This window comes from Lasioglossum baleicum, unplaced genomic scaffold (assembly GCF_051020765.1).
Source record: "Lasioglossum baleicum unplaced genomic scaffold, iyLasBale1 scaffold1273, whole genome shotgun sequence".
NCBI lineage: Eukaryota > Metazoa > Arthropoda > Insecta > Hymenoptera > Halictidae > Lasioglossum > Lasioglossum baleicum.
Window position 1 is genome coordinate 20,445 of NW_027470332.1, and position 17,052 is coordinate 37,496.

General features: G+C 38.0%; 1 protein-coding gene across 1 annotated transcript in view; it reads left to right on the top strand.

Moving 5' to 3' along the window:
- The window catches only part of LOC143220605 (sodium channel protein para-like), a 34,371-nt gene extending 18,477 nt beyond the window's left edge, over positions 1-15,894 (top strand). Inside the window, 21 exon segments of the mRNA XM_076446224.1 lie at positions 227-349; positions 352-476; positions 604-777; positions 865-1,215; positions 1,987-2,107; positions 2,110-2,190; positions 3,869-4,003; positions 4,126-4,212; positions 4,215-4,257; positions 4,379-4,503; positions 4,616-4,735; positions 4,738-4,877; positions 4,973-5,146; positions 7,838-7,922; positions 7,925-7,959; positions 11,387-11,509; positions 12,353-12,547; positions 12,613-12,858; positions 13,150-13,420; positions 14,697-15,001; positions 15,112-15,894. Coding sequence (XP_076302339.1) covers positions 227-349; positions 352-476; positions 604-777; positions 865-1,215; positions 1,987-2,107; positions 2,110-2,190; positions 3,869-4,003; positions 4,126-4,212; positions 4,215-4,257; positions 4,379-4,503; positions 4,616-4,735; positions 4,738-4,877; positions 4,973-5,146; positions 7,838-7,922; positions 7,925-7,959; positions 11,387-11,509; positions 12,353-12,547; positions 12,613-12,858; positions 13,150-13,420; positions 14,697-15,001; positions 15,112-15,894 — 3,842 coding nt within the window.
- Positions 15,895-17,052: the final 1,158 nt, after the last annotated feature.

Genomic DNA, 17,052 nt, shown 5'->3' on the forward strand with positions numbered 1-17,052 from the left:
CCGTTTCTTGCTATGGTACACACATACACACACGCCTGCCTGTCTTCGTATTTGATAATCTGTGGTCTGATGAGTAAAACATGAAAATAAAGCAATGGAATGTACAAAAAAAAAAACAGATTGTGCAAGCTTGAAAATGAACGAGAAAACCTCTTTCCCCAAAAAGAGTGGTGCCAGACAAAATTACTAACACGCGTTACAGTTTCGACCTATTACTTTCCGACAGACGACGATGAAGAAGAGCCAACGTTTAAGGATAAATTATTGGACGCTATGCTCCGTTGCATCGATATCTTCTGCGTGTGGGACTGTTGCTGGTTGTGGCTTGAGTTTCAAAAATACGTGTCTCTTTGGTGTTCGATCCATTCGTAGAGTTGTTCATCACCATTTGTATCGTCGTCAACACGTTATTCATGGCACTCGATCATCATGACATGGACAAGGATATGGAAAGGGTGCTCAAGACGGGAAACTACGTGAGTGCCACGATTTCTCTATGTATATTAACAAAATATTAAACCGATCTTCCTATTTATTTATATTATACTTATATTATCGCAAATTAATTTTCCAACGACGTAAACACCTTTGTCTAAATTGTAGTTCTTCACGGCAACATTCGGTATCGAGGCAACGCTGAAGCTGATAGCAATGAGTCCGAAATATTACTTTCAAGAAGGATGGAATATTTTCGACTTCATTATCGTCGCACTTTCGCTTCTGGAGTTAGGATTGGAGGGTGTGCAAGGTCTTTCCGTATTGCGATCGTTCAGATTGGTAAGTAACGTTTTGATTTTTGCTCCAAAAGTATCGGAACTTTGTTCTTAGCTTTATAGAAATAATAAACTACGTGTATGTTTGCAGTTAAGAGTGTTCAAACTGGCGAAGTCGTGGCCTACGTTGAATCTGCTGATTTCCATCATGGGCAGAACAGTGGGCGCGTTGGGTAACTTGACATTCGTGTTATGTATCATTATCTTCATTTTCGCCGTAATGGGTATGCAGCTGTTTGGCAAGAACTACACGGACAACGTTGATCGGTTTCCTGATGGCGACTTACCGAGATGGAATTTCACCGACTTCATGCATTCGTTCATGATCGTCTTTCGCGTACTCTGCGGAGAATGGATCGAGTCTATGTGGGATTGTATGCTTGTGGGAGACGTTTCTTGCATACCATTCTTTCTGGCCACTGTCGTCATCGGTAATCTGGTTGTAAGTATACTCAAAGACTCGCTAATTGACATTAAACTACTAATTAAGAAAAGGTTTGTTTCGTGACTTTTTTACCTTCGTTTTAAACCGAAGTTTAATTAACACGCGAAGGCTTGCTTTCAGTGATTGCTTTTAAAATACGCAACCGTTTACGTTTTTACCATAATTTAATTTCCAGTTTCAGGTCTAATCTCGCAAAGTATGTTGAACTGAAAAGCTGAAGACACGGGAAAGATATTTACTAACGAAAATTCTGCAGCCACTCTATATTTTCAAGTAGACCCACGTCTTTAAAGGATCATTAGAAAATCCTCGCATTAGTGACTTTGCCAGAGAAGATTCTTCAAATCATTATACCTCTCTACCTACCTTACAATTTCCTTCATCTTCTTTTGCGATTTTTTCAATTCAACATACACCTTTAGAAATATCGTAGAAAATGAAATCCTACCTTCCTCCATCGTAATCAGACCATCTTTCAATTCTTTTAACGCGACATTACATCTTCCAACACGTTCATTCCAAACAAAACAAATGAACTTCTTCGTATCACACCTCTCTTCTGTGTTCATCGGAATCGCTATTCGATTTCACACCGTTCCAACGTGTAAATTAACAATCATAAGAATTGAAATCTTGGGAAACGAGCTTCTTCTCTCTCTCGCCGAGATATCGAATCAATCACACTGACCTCTTGTTCCTACCATTTCAAAAGATAGAAGCGTAACGCGAATCACGGCGAAATGAAAATGTTTGATGTGCAACGAACAGGTGCTGAATCTCTTCTTGGCTTTGTTGCTGAGCAACTTCGGTTCGTCGAATCTATCGGCGCCAACCGCGGACAACGATACGAACAAGATCGCAGAGGCGTTCGATCGAATAGCACGATTCGTAAGTGGATCAAGCGAAATGTCCTTTATCTTGCTAAATTGATGCGAGCCAAACTCACCAATCAGATATCCGATCAGGCGCCAGGTGAGGGACCGTCCAACAGTTGGAAAGAAGGTTTATATCCAATCAGATCGCTTGCTGTGTGCGCTGTGTAGTTCGTGGCACTGTTTTTCAGTTATGCTTTTCACTTTTTTCAAAGACAATGATTCTCTTACGTTCCCTTGTTTCGCCGCCAGTCAACGGGATCGAAGTTTTCTTTTTGTTTCATTGAAAGGAAATTTTACCAAGGCAGAACAGCGCGATATAGTTAGCAAGCTCAATCCTTTTCTTTTCAATATTCTATAAATCTCTTTTAGATTTGGTGCTTTTTATTATAACTTTTCTTTTTCTTTTTCCAGATTTGTTTATGTAAATAGCAAAAAAAAAAAGCGTTGACTGGCCTTTTCTTTTAATCTGTTAAATGCAGAGGTTTTGATCGGTTCGCTATTTTTCTACGTTTCTCGACGAACAAGAGACCATTAAAGATGATGAGAAAGAGAATAAAATGGAGGACAGAGATATTATAGGATAGATTAATTTTTGCTTCGCTGATTAGCCTGGCAGTTATACGTTGCTTTGCCTATTATTTCACGTTTGGAAAAGAAAGTAAACGTTTCGTCTTGTCGGTAAAAATCAAGACCGCTTTGATATCATCTTATTACGATCGAGCGTAGATTTTGGAGCATCGCGCGATACATCTGGATTGATCAGATTTTCTAGAGATTGTACAGTAAACGAAAATCTAGATTGTGACCGCGGTAAAGCTTTCAAAGATCCAGAAATGAACTTGTAGCATATATTTAGGTATATACTGGGTGTCTAAAAATAACTTATGTCACGCGATAATTATTCACGTATCGTACATAACGAAGGATAAGAGAAGTTATATTTGTTCTTGTTTTACGTAAGATTCGACGATAGTAAATTATTTGTTAGTCGAATAATACCGTAACCGTAATACCTAAATAACGCTAAGTCGCTGACTCTGATGAAATATTAACGTCAACGGGAATATTATCGAAGGATAATTTTGGGAAAAAAGATCGAGAGAACCGTGCTTTATAAACTTTGCAAAGAAACAACGAGTTCCTACGACATCCTGTATATATATATAACAATCACGACAACGAAGATTATAAAATCGAGATTATATTACAAATTTCCGCAAAATTGATTGCTCGAAAATTTTTGCATTATTTTTTCAAGCAAAAGTGTCATATTTTCTTCTTTTTTACAACTTCTGCTTATTATTGATATTTTGCAACAAAAAAAAAAAGAAAGATGAAAGAAAAAGAGAAAGAGACAAGAAAGAAAAACTTACACCTTCTTCGATTCTGACCTAATATTAAATATTAGTTAAACTACAATATAATCCATCATGTATCGCGTATAAAACTAGTCACACGTGTCACCGTCGTTAATTATATAGCATCTTAGAATAACATTGTAACGAGACTAGACAGAAGTACTGCATGAACGATCGAGAAAAATTCATCGCGAAAAAAAAAAAAATAGATTAAACATTGAACGGTACGATTTTTTTTTTTTCTTCTTCTTTTTTTATCTTTTTTTACTTAACTTCGAGTCAATACGGAGGACCGACGGTCTCGTAGAGTTTCCGGTTAGTCGATGAAGCTATCTACGTCAGTTACTCTGTACCATACAGATTTTTGACGAAATCATTCTGATAAGGGCGGGTTAGAGATTTTGTATGACTGTGCAGATGGAATTGATCGCGATGGGGACCTAGATCTTGCAGATGGTGAACTGGATGCGTATAGGGGAGAGAAGAAGAGTGCCAAGGAGCTGAACCAACTGGAGGTTGCTATAGGGGATGGAATGGAATTCACTATTCATGGTAAGCGTGTCGAGAAGACGAATATCTTTCACCAGTATGTCACGATTCCTTCTTGTAATTCGAATTATAATAAACGGCTGTTTCATGGATAATTAAGTGAGATGACAATTCTTTTTTCAAAGGAGACCTAAAGAATAAATTGAAGAAGGGAAAACTGTGCATGAACAACAGCAAAGTTATAGCAAATTCCATAAACCATCGCGACTATAGACGGACATCGATTACATCAATCAGAACGAGGATGATACCATCAGGTGAATTTCCTTTCGTGTTTTCATTATTTCTTAATCATTGCTGAAAGTATTTTCCTTTAACGGAAAGTCGGTTTGATTATATTGCCCTTTTTTTCTGCCTTTTTTGGTATTCGTTTTATAGTAATAAATCGTATGGCAGCCATAAGAATAGAGCGTTCAAGGACGAAAGTCATAAGGGAAGTACGGATTCGTTGGACGGAGAAGAGAAGAAGGATGCGAGCAAGGAAGACTTGGAACAAGAAGAAGGTAAAATAGAAGATTTTAGGTTCATGTAGAAAATATTGATAGTAAATAAATAGCTGATATTTTATTAATTATAAGTGTCTGTATCTGAAATGGAAAACTGTGTTTTTTTAAGATCTTGGAGAAGAAGGTGAAGAAGGAGAAGGTGCTCCAGGTGATGCAATTATTCAAGCAGATGAAGATCCCATCGAGACCGACTATCCAGCTGATTGTTGTCCAGAAAATTGTTACAAGAAATTCCATTCTTGGCTGGGGACGACGATGCTCCGTTTTGGCAGGGTTGGGCTAATTTGAGACTGAAGACCTACCAACTAATTGAGAACAAGTACTTTGAGACTGCCGTCATTTTGATGATCCTTTTCAGTAGTATGGCTCTCGTAAGTATACCGAATTGTTTTCATTATTCTTCCTTTTTTTCTATTTTATAAACTTTGAAGTTATACGAATTAAATGCATAACATGTGATGAGCAGGCCTTGGAGGATGTGCATCTTCAAGAACGACCCATTCTGCAAGATATCTTGTACTACATGGACCGAATATTTACTGTGATTTTCTTCATCGAAATGTTAATCAAATGGTTGGCTCTCGGCTTCAAAAAGTATTTCACGAACGCTTGGTGCTGGCTTGATTTCATCATTGTCATGGTAAGTCACGTTTGCTTAATAATTTCTATTATTTCACGCAATTTTATGGTCTAGGTGTGTCCAGAAAAAAATAAGATCTTTCAATTTTCTACTAACTTTGATTAAGATTCTTCGTACAATAAGATAATTGATTACCCATACGAAGAGTCTTAGATTAACTTAAAAAAGAAATAAGACTGTCTTTAATCTATCTTTAACGAGAGTCATATTTGTAATTCGTATCTTTATAAATTGTTTCTAATCTATTAAATAATTTAGTTCATACTACAGCCAAACTTCGTTTACAACCCCACAAACAAGCTTACAACAATTCCATCAAACAATCTCTTATACAAAGTTCGTTATTCCCTGAGCAACTATTTCAACAACTTTGTACAAGATTTCAAAAGTATCTGGAACATAAAGAGAAAAACGTAGAAAATTCTGCTTAAATTATAAACATTTCTCAGCAGTTGGAGATTTTGTAAACTTGTTGTAAAAGATCAAAAGAGAAAAAAAAGAAAACCAAAAAAGAAAGAGAAAAAAAAACTATCCCATCTTCAAGTTTCTCTGAATGACGAAGTGTTTCCTCCACCTTCTTCTTCTTCTTCTCCAACCACCTAAAAAGTCAGTTCGCAAAGCGGAAGAGCGCAGCATGGAAACTCCCTCGTGGTGGATTCCCGTAGTACAATCGTCTACGTATAATTACGATAACTCATGTGTCATGTGTCACGTTCCATCTGATCGATATTTGATGATGATGATAGCTCTCACTGATCAACTTGGGCGCCATCTGGCAGGCGCCGCCGACATCCCGGCTTCCGTTCCATGAGAACACTGAGGGCCTTGAGGCCTTTACGAGCCGTGTCACGATGGGAGGGCATGAGAGTAAGTCATCGGTCGACGTGAACCAACAAACAAAAAAAAAAAAGCCGAAAAGATCGGCCCGATTTGGTGACGTGACAACCTTTGTCCGAACATGCAAACCTGACGGATTGAACGATCGTAAATTCGCTTAAAATATTCTATTAAAAATGAGAAATCGAAAAAATCGTAATTGTAAAATTTATTTGATTACGTAAAAACGATTTACGTTTATAGTAACATGTAAGAACAGACGATCGTGTCGCTAACGATGAAATTTCTTTTTTAAGAGATATGTCTAACGAAATATGTTTTTTCAGAGTTAACTCGATGATCTTTAATCCGTCACGTTTGTCCCAAGGCTTTGGTTTTCCAACGAGTCGATAGGAGAAATGAGAAATAAGAAAAGAAGGGAACAATAAGTAAAAACCGAGGGAAAAGTGACGAGAGAGGACATGATCGCTACAGCGATTGTAGCCTTGTACTCTGTGGTGTGCTTTCCAGTGTGCAGAGGTACACTGGTGTCTCTACTTGGTGTCTGCACTGATATTGGAGTTTTTGTCGTACTAGCTACTGCCGATGTACGCCTTTCCTAACAGTCTTTTTTGGCACAGTGATCGTTGTGCAAAGTACAGTGTATCTATACATATGAACTATATATATATATACATTATATATATACATATTATATTGCTTTGTGTGTAATGTACAATCTTCCTTGTGTGTTAATGTGCGCGTGTGTACTACGTACTATATTATGCGCGTGTAATTTTGGAACTTGGTCATCAGGGTTTTGATTTTTAACGTTGCAACGCACTATAGTACCATCCGGCTAAAGCGTATAGCAAACAAGATGGCGGATCGCTCGCCATATTCCGTTCTCCTTATTCTTTTTATTATACAAACTGGATCATTCAAACTCGACACCGAGAAAAAGAAACAAACAAAAAAAAAAATGAAGGAAACCGTTCTGGTTGCAAAATCTCAACGAGCTCGGCTTAACGAGTCATTCAACGATGTAAAATTGGTACATAGTGCGTCGTTACTGCAAGTATGACGAACCTTTTCATCTGTTTCAGGATGGAGCCGATTATCATGCTCGCAACCGACAATAACTCTCATCAACTCATTCATTGCTCTCTGCATTGTCGATCGTACCCACCTGTATGCGTACAATCACACCTACACACTTCTACGCGTGATATAAGTCGATCTCGAGCCGAACGAAATAAGTCTAAACGAACCCCTGAAAGAAACGAGGAAAGACAATAAATAAATAAGTAAAAATAAAACAGTAAAAAAAGAAATGGAAGAAAAGGAAAAATGGCTGTACGCAAACAGACGCAACACGATGCCCATTTTCTGTTCACTGTGAACTGCTACATGTGCCATATCTGGTTTCTATCAATGTCTTCGTCCCCCTGCTCTGGATATTTGTTGTATCTACGATGTGTATCATACACTATCTAAATGGAACGATCTCCACAGATGGGACGGACTCCTGTATTACTTTAATCCGCTTCAATGGACTCCTCGATCCGTCGACAGGAAATCGAGAAAAAAAAAAACGAAACACGAATGAAACGAATTGACGTGTCAACGGTCAACCACGACCACTAATTTCCTACCCCAAACCCCTTTTCTATCTTGTTTCTATCTCTATCTCTGTTACTCTCTATCTATCTTCTCTCTCTCTCTCTATCTCTATCTATCTCTCTTCCTCTTAGACTTCTAGTATTTGAAAGTTTGGAAATGATTATGATTATGATGATGATGATGATGATGAATTCGTATCGCGAGTAGCCTGTCTACCTGTTGCTGTGATCCGCTCTCGTTTCTCGCTCGCAGGTGTCACTCATTAACTTCGTAGCGTCGCTCTGTGGCGCTGGCGGGATCCAAGCCTTCAAAACAATGAGGACCCTAAGGGCCCTAAGGCACTCAGGGCGATGTCTAGAATGCAGGGAATGCGGGTATGTAGCCCACAGTCTCAGCAGACCTTGCCGATTACTTTCTTATTATGTTCCCGATGAATCGATCATTCTCTTTCTTGGACGAATCGAGCCTCCGAGTTGGGCATATACGCCCTTGCAGGTCCCTCGAGGAATGATAGAGCAAGTAATCCTAGGCAAGTAGTGCGTCTTAGTAGACAAAGTAGCTAAGAGATATTTCGTTTAGAGATTTCTCACGAAGAGATGCTTGTTCTTTATCATTCGGGGTTATTGCGATATAGAGTATCATAACGATTCCAGGCAGTAATATTTATTGTATCGGAGCAATCCGTGAAATAAGATAATTAGTATCGTTAATTAGGATTCCGATATCGCTGTGTATTATTTTTTTTTTTTTTTTTGTATTGTTTTTTTAGTTACTTTATAATTGTAAGTATCCGAGAAAAATTAGCGAATAAAGAGCGAATATTGGTAGTTAGAATTATCAAGAACGAATGAGATTAACGTGAAAAATAGATTTTGACACGCGACGAGAAATATCGTGGATAATTCTTAACGATGCCCAACTCTGTTGACGATTTTCGATTCGTTCATATTTTCAATTTAGATTTTTTCGGTGCCGTCGAACCGTGTCGACAATGAGAAGAATTATTTTCTAATCTCAGAATTTCGAGAAACTTGCTGAAATTTTGTTCCTTAACGTCACACGAATGAAAAGAAGAGAATACCAAGATTCGAAAACGGCGGCACCGTTTTTTTCTTTTTTCATCGCGAGACTCGACAAAGAGGCCGATTGGAGTTTCATGTGGAACAGAATATTTTTTTTTTCTCTCTTCTGTCACGAAATTATTCGCTTCGTGGTGACAATTAGTCGAAGAATGAACTGAATTAACTCTTCGGTCTCGCCGTGTCGAAGACTCGATTCCTTTTGCACGTGAACATAAGTAGGGCGATCGCGAATGCACTTGAGCTTAAAACTGCGAATGTTTGAACGGCACGTAGACTCGTTCTTTATTGAACAACTCTCGCGAGATGTGCACTTTAGAGGACACGCATACGCTACTGTTCGTCAATTTGGATCAACGAAAGCTTCATGAAAGAATCAAAATCTTTATACAAAAAGATCCTCCGAAAGATCCTCAAATATTAAACAACGCTGATTATGCAAAGATAAATTCGCAAAATCTCAGAAAGGATCTACAACAAATTTTCAATCATAAATACAAGTAGAGAAGAAACTTAATTTACATGTAAAGTAATTTTTAAATATTTTTAAATATTTTTATAATTATTGCGAATCGATATGAAACGAATAAAACACCAAAAGCAAAGCTCTTGATTCGCTGAAAATTTTTTACAACCACTTGCGTCTCGGTGATTTCAACGCCTGTACAAGTGACGTCTATCGACATTGATAAAAATTAAGAAAAAAGTTCGTTTACCCGATGATTACGATTGAGAAGGAGAAAATGACGAACCCAAATTTACGAACAGCCGTGTATCTAGATATTATCTCGATCAACGAGCTGAAACAACGTGCCTCATCTCTAGAATACAGCTAGTCTCAACATACTCGGACGCAAGCAACAACACACGTATTATACCTTACATCTACATACTAGTGATTTATCATTCGGATAAATTTAACAATTTATATATCTCATTACAGACATAAATGATTCTACATTACTGTAATACAAGGTCGCTGAGATACTGGGCGTAGAGTTACTGTCATGCCCACGCCCTGACACTATCTTATCCTATCTTATTATACAGTAGTTCGTAGCTACTATTTTCAGCATACCTATCTACGTATATGTATATATACTTATATATTATATATAATATAACACGACACGTATTATATATTATATATACTATATACTATTTCGCTGTCTTCCATTCGTATATCTATCGCTGTAAGGAAAAATCACGTGTCAAAATTATCGTTAATAATTACCAATTCAACCATAGTTACATTTGAAAAAGATTTTCTGCAAAAGATTATCCAAGGAAAAGAAAAATTAATAGAAATACATTAAATTAAAATAAATGTATTAACGTATAATTTACGTATTAACCCATTTGCATGAAGAAGAGTCTTTCAAGCCTTTTATTGAAATTAAGTTTAACAAATAAACTCTTGTTTATATTTAATCCAAAAATTATACGAACTCTAAAGTAAAACTTTAGTAAAACTTTGTATTAACTTAAATATTTATTTTCGCAGGTAGTTGTATGGTAAATAAATTTTAAATAGATAAGTAACAATTATTGAACGAACAATTATTCCGCTCAGTGATGCAAATGGATTAATATAAAACACGTAACATTTTTCCTCGCAGAGAAGATATATCATATATATATATTTCTTTTTTTCTTTCGAATCCTTTGATTTGTGCATGAAAGATCGTTGCTTGTCGCCGAACAGCGCTGAAAATTCGCACGCCATGGACAACGAAACGAATGTCTTGCTGTTATGCTTCTTGCGCCACTCGCTGATGCTTAAACGTTTATTCTTTTCCTACGATTCTGTGCACACTTGTAATTGTGATCTCGAAGCAACGTTGAGTAAAGCACCATACGTCACATCGATCAATGATCAGCAAATCGATATACTTTGTTCCTTCTTGATTTTCTGAGTCCACTGGTTTCCATGAAGTTCGTGAATTTCGAGAACGCAGAGGCACTCCTTGTGTTCGCCATATTCTTTTCTTTATTTTTTTTTTCTCTCTCTATACATTCTCTCTCACTCTCTCTCTCTCTCTTTTTTTTTCTTTCTTTAATCTTGTCTGAACTGTCTGGATACCTGTGATTTCGGTGTTTTTTATTAAATATACATCTATGTTCGTGCGGTGTAATTGTAAGAAATGAAACGCGATAAATTGGTGGAGTAAGTATGCAAGGTTTACCTCGGTTTACTGTTCCATGATAATAGGAAAGGAAGTTGGAAAAAAAAATTCGTACCAGTCGTGTCGTAGAAATTGCTGCGAGGCAAATGAGCCGAACGGACATTTTGTCGACTCTGTTTCCTGATTTGATCCTGTGTAATCGTGAGAAATTGGACGAAATTTACTAGGAATAACACGCTTTTCCAGATTTTTCTTTTATGAAATCTTTACGGTATCGTTAAATACCGATTTAAGTTTACCAGTTTCGTTATTTCTGGTATCCATATTGGTCTTATCCACTTGATTCCGCGACGATAATTCAAGGATAATGAGAATTCCTGGTCCTTTTCGTCCGATGTTTCGTCGTTTCTTTTATTTTATCGCAAACGAAGATTCCAAGATTTAAATTGCACATACGACTAAAATCGTAACACACGGCGTAGACATCTAGAAACGCGTAGAGATGCATAGAAACGCATACTTAAAGCACATAGAGAAAGAAAAATCCAAGAGTTGGCCACGTTTCGGGTACTTTAGCTACTGGTTCTGTCCCACAGGTAGTCGTCAACGCTTTGGTTCAAGCCATTCCATCCATTTTCAACGTGTTACTGGTGTGTCTTATCTTCTGGTTGATCTTCGCCATTATGGGTGTGCAGCTTTTCGCCGGCAAATATTACAAGGTACGATTTTCTCATCGGATATAACGTTTAACCTTTTGCACTCGACGATTTTTTGACTACAGAAAAATAGGAATTTACAGATTTTCTGCTACAAAACTGACGTTACTTTTTTGACTGGTAGATAAAGAATGGTATAATAATTAACACGTAAAATTATTTGATCTCGATATATCACATATTGTTATAATATCTTAAATTTGACATATTAATTAATATGGACCTTCAAAATTTTATGGCGACTGACACACGCCTCTCGAGTGCAAAGGATTAATTTTTAATAATTATACTCCTAGTGTCGCAAGCTTTCCATCATGTACACGTAACTTTATAAAAAAAACACCGAGAAAACGAGGACCAAAGGTGCAAAGCTCAGGTCAACCGGGGAAAAACGTGTGCATGGTGGAAAAAAAAATATAAAGTAGGCTAAAAATAATCCAAGGACAGTTATCGTTGAGTTGTGAAGATTGTAATATCATTAAGCATTGTAATAAGTCGAGAGTCATTGTAAATTCGCGTCGAGGAATAATTCGCATCTTTATTGTCACTCGCGCATTATTATATCATTTTTAATTTATCAGTAATTATCATATTTAATTTATCAGTAATTATATTTAATTTATCAGTAATTATCACCGTCCAATCTCTATTTATTTAATTCTCCGACTCACTTAACAACTCGAAAATTTGACTTGAAAATGAATTTTATAGATGAGATTCAATTTCAATTGCAAAAGAGCAGTGATAGGACGTTTTCCTCAAAGAATTTCCTCAAAGAATTCTGAACGTTTAAAATTATTAGATATAGTAGTAATTTTAATTAATGGTGTCCATTTTATTTTTCAGTGTGTAGATGCAAATAAAACGACCCTCAGCCACGAAATAATCCCCGATCGAAATGCTTGTTTGGCTGAGAACTATACCTGGGAGAACTCTCCGATGAATTTCGACCACGTAGGGAAAGCTTATCTGTGCTTATTCCAAGTGGCCACGTTCAAAGGATGGATTCAAATCATGAACGACGCTATCGATTCTAGAGAAGTAAGTGAACCCATTCGAAATGTTTAAATAACGTTTCCTTTACCAATGAACATTTTTTCTTGCAGCTCAACAAACAGCCAATTCGTGAAACGAACATCTACATGTATTTCTATTTTGTATTCTTCATTATATTCGGATCGTTTTTTACCCTTAATCTATTCATTGGTGTGATCATCGATAACTTCAACGAGCAAAAGAAAAAGGCCGGAGGCTCCCTTGAGATGTTCATGACGGAAGATCAGAAGAAGTATTATAATGCTATGAAAAAGATGGGTAGCAAGAAACCACTCAAGGCCATTCCACGTCCAAGAGTATGTACAAAACAAGATTGTTCGAGTTTTCTTGGTCCTTAAGAGATGTCACACGTATATTTTATGTATCTATAAATCCTTTTGGTATATTTATAGTAATGTATCTGCTTTATGATAGTATTGCTGCTATTCATAATGTCAGTAAATACTTGTAAAACAAAATCCACAGTGGGATCATCTGTGATTTCATTTTAAGGATAAATTTCTATTGCTTTAATCTCTAAATCCTAGCAATTTATTTACTTTTTCTATCCTACCGTTTTGATACAAATATTCTGTTTTCTTTTGCAGTGGAGGCCGCAGGCAATAGTGTTTGAAATAGTGACGGATAAAAAGTTCGATATGATAATCATGTTGTTCATCGGACTGAACATGCTTACGATGACGTTGGACCATTATCAACAAACTAAGACTTTCAGCGATGTTCTGGACTATCTAAACATGATATTCATTGTGATATTCACCAGCGAGTGTCTCATGAAGATCTTCGCTCTACGTTACCACTATTTCAAGGAGCCATGGAACCTCTTTGATTTTGTTGTTGTTATATTGTCAATATTAGGTAATGTAATGTAATGATTAGTTCAGTCGTATGGCCCAAGTGAAATTAATACGTATCGATGAAATAATGAACCCTGTTAGCTTTTTCATCATATAATACACTTCTTTTTCTTCTCTTTCAATTAGGATGCAAATGAGCATGTTTCAATTCATTATCTCTACTGCACGCAAAACTAGTACCGTTTTAGACCAAAAAGCATACAGGGTTAATATTTCACATGTGCCGCAACGACTGATCAGCGTCATTACGTTATGTAGCCTTACATTGATGTTACGTGTAATCCTCTCCGTGTCTCATCCTGTATAATCCCCGTTCCCTGGAGATTATGAACACGTGTCCAGTTAATAAATACAACATTCTTGCTATTTATTTACTAGTAAGACGAGTAATCTTCTTATGTTAATCTTTGAAAGGTCCAAGCAGATTTAATATTTAATATCTGTATTTTTCTACGACGATATAATGTTGTATTTATCTGGTTTTACGTGTTTATCGATATAAAGACGATCATTAATCGAAAAATGGGGTAAGAGCGGGTCTGTATTACGAGAATTATATTTCTTCAAAAATTAGTTACTTCTTAGAAGAGAGCAATCTATCGCTAGTCTGCTCAGTTTTAAATTTTCGAATGCTAACACGAAAATCTACCAACATCGATACATTCTTTTTTTTTTCTTATGCAGCACCGCGTCATATAACGAGTGATCGAGCTTTAATCAACTTTCTGATTTTTCGATCAATCTGAGTGCATGTTAGTCTTTTTCTCTATAGTCAGGGATAGAGAAAGAATTAGAACAAAGGGCGATGGTCCTTAGGACTACGTGATGCATGTTCTCTCTTCTTTTTTTTTTCATGATTCGAAACGACATTTTTAAATCTCAAATCATGCATCATACTTTTTTGAATCTTAGAGAAACTAGACGAAATAAGAAACACGATTTACATAGACTTTCTCTCACTGTTACTGTACAATAGTATCGCTTACAAATCAAATTAGAATTAGGAATGCATTATTTTTTCTATATTTTATTTACGATGAATGATATTAGGTACTATGAGAGAGATAACTTTTCGAGCAAAAATTTTCTTTTGCATGGGACTTAGAATATTCAATTTAGAGGGCACTACCTTTACCTAGAACGCACTACCTTTACCTAGATCGCACTACCTTTACCTAGACAGCACTTGACACTTGTCTCCTTTCTTATTATTATTCGATAATATTATAATTCTATGTCACGAGCATATTCTAACGGCATTTACATGTTCCCTATAGGTCTGGTTCTCAGCGACATTATTGAGAAATACTTCGTATCGCCGACGTTGCTTCGTGTAGTAAGGGTGGCAAAAGTCGGTCGTGTGCTTCGACTCGTGAAAGGTGCCAAGGGTATTCGAACTCTTCTCTTCGCCCTGGCGATGTCGTTACCAGCTCTCTTCAATATTTGCCTATTACTGTTTTTGGTGATGTTTATCTTCGCGATTTTTGGAATGTCATTCTTCATGCATGTAAAAGACAAAAGCGGACTGGACGATGTGTATAACTTCAAAACGTTCGGACAGTCGATGATATTGCTATTCCAGGTAATAAAACAATTAGTTAATCTAGTCGTTTATATATCTCCTAAATTAAGTAAAGTCAAACGCAACTATTCTATCATAAGATCCCTAATTAAATTCCTCCCTTTGTCTAGATGTCAACGTCTGCCGGTTGGGACGGTGTCCTTGACGGTATAATAAACGAGGAGGACTGCCAGGAACCGAACAACGAGATCGGATATCCAGGCAATTGTGGTTCATCCACGATCGGCATTGCCTATCTTCTCTCGTACCTGGTGATCAGCTTTTTGATCGTGATAAACATGTACATCGCCGTGATCTTGGAGAATTACTCGCAAGCGACCGAAGATGTGCAGGAGGGTCTGACGGATGACGATTACGACATGTACTACGAGATCTGGCAACAGTTCGACCCAGACGGGACGCAGTACATCAGATACGATCAGTTGTCCGAATTCTTGGATGTGCTCGAGCCGCCGTTACAAATACACAAACCGAACAAGTACAAGATCGTATCGATGGATATAACTATATGCAAGGGAGACATGATGTTCTGCGTAGACATATTGGACGCTCTCACCAAAGACTTCTTCGCGCGCAAGGGTAATCCGATCGAGGAGACGTCAGAAATCGACGCCCAGACGCGTCCAGGCGAGCCCGGTTACGAACCGGTCTCCTCCACCCTGTGGCGTCAACGCGAAGAGTATTGCGCGCGTCTGATCCAGAACGCCTGGAGAAAGCACAAGCAACAGCGTTTAGGCGGGCCCAGCGAAGAAAGCGACGACGCTGACACCGATCCGCGAGTCAGACAAACCGCGGTCTTGGTAGAGAGCGACGGTTTCGTGACGAAGAATGGTCACAGAGTCGTAATTCATAGCCGATCGCCGAGCGTTACTTCGAGAACCGCGGACGTCTGATCGGCGTCCTCGACGTCTCCAGCACCGCCACCGTCGTAGCAAGCGCCACCATAAAAGCCAGAATAATGGCGGCGTCCGTGCGACGATCGCTCCATCGGCAGCATCGCCAACTTTAACAGCTATAAAATTAACAACAGACGCGTCGATTTCACGCAGCGTCTGCAGCGTTGATACTGCTCGCGGGGAGCAGCGGCCTCACGGACCTCGCGCGCGCGCTCTCCATCGACAGCCTTATAGTTGTATAAAAAAATAACAAAAAAAAAAAAATACATTCCTCCAACGAGTTGCCTTTAATCCACTGTAAACGCTACGATCGTTGGGAGACACGTCACTAGCTGATAAACACACGAGCGAGGACGGGACACACACGAGGGAGAAGAACACGTGTTTTTTCCTTTTTTTTCCCCCCCTGGGCGAGTCGTTCGAGAACGAGGCGCGAATAGTGAGACGACAGAGAGAAACATAGACTGTTGACACCGCGTAGATCCATCGTCCGTGCTCGTTATCGGATTGGTTCGGTTCTCTCGTTTGCGATACAAGAGGAATTCACGAAAGGAACCGTGATCAACGGGATTTAGATACGGAACGAAGATAAGGATGGATATACGAAGAGGAATCGAAGGTTACGAACTGATGACACGGGAAAGGATATATATACAGAGAGAGTATATCATAGTCGGTGTATAGAGAAGTGTACTCGACTCTGCGCAACGCAACCTTCGAGTCAACTTCCCCCCCTTCAGAAAACAAACCAGGGCTCGAAGATTGACGTTGCAAGGCGTTCAGAATTTCTGCCTTCGATGGACTTCGTTACGGCACTCCTTACCGTTCTTTCTTCTACTTTTTTTTTTTTGTTTCTTTTTTAGAGAGATCGTACGATGACGATGACGATCCGCGTCTACTGCGTTAGCTGCACGCATACTCCGAGACGCAATGAAAACGAAATCATCTTCTCACGTGACCGACAATGAAACGAAGACCTACGTTCTACGGTGAAATAGTAATATTGCCGCGTTCGCAAAAGGAAAGGAGAGAAAAAAGAAATAAAAGATATCAGCGATCGTTTCTCATCTACTCTAGAGGAAAAATTAACACGGTAGAGCCGATTCGTAAAATTCTATCCGCGTATATTGGATTTTTTACATGATTTTAACAGCG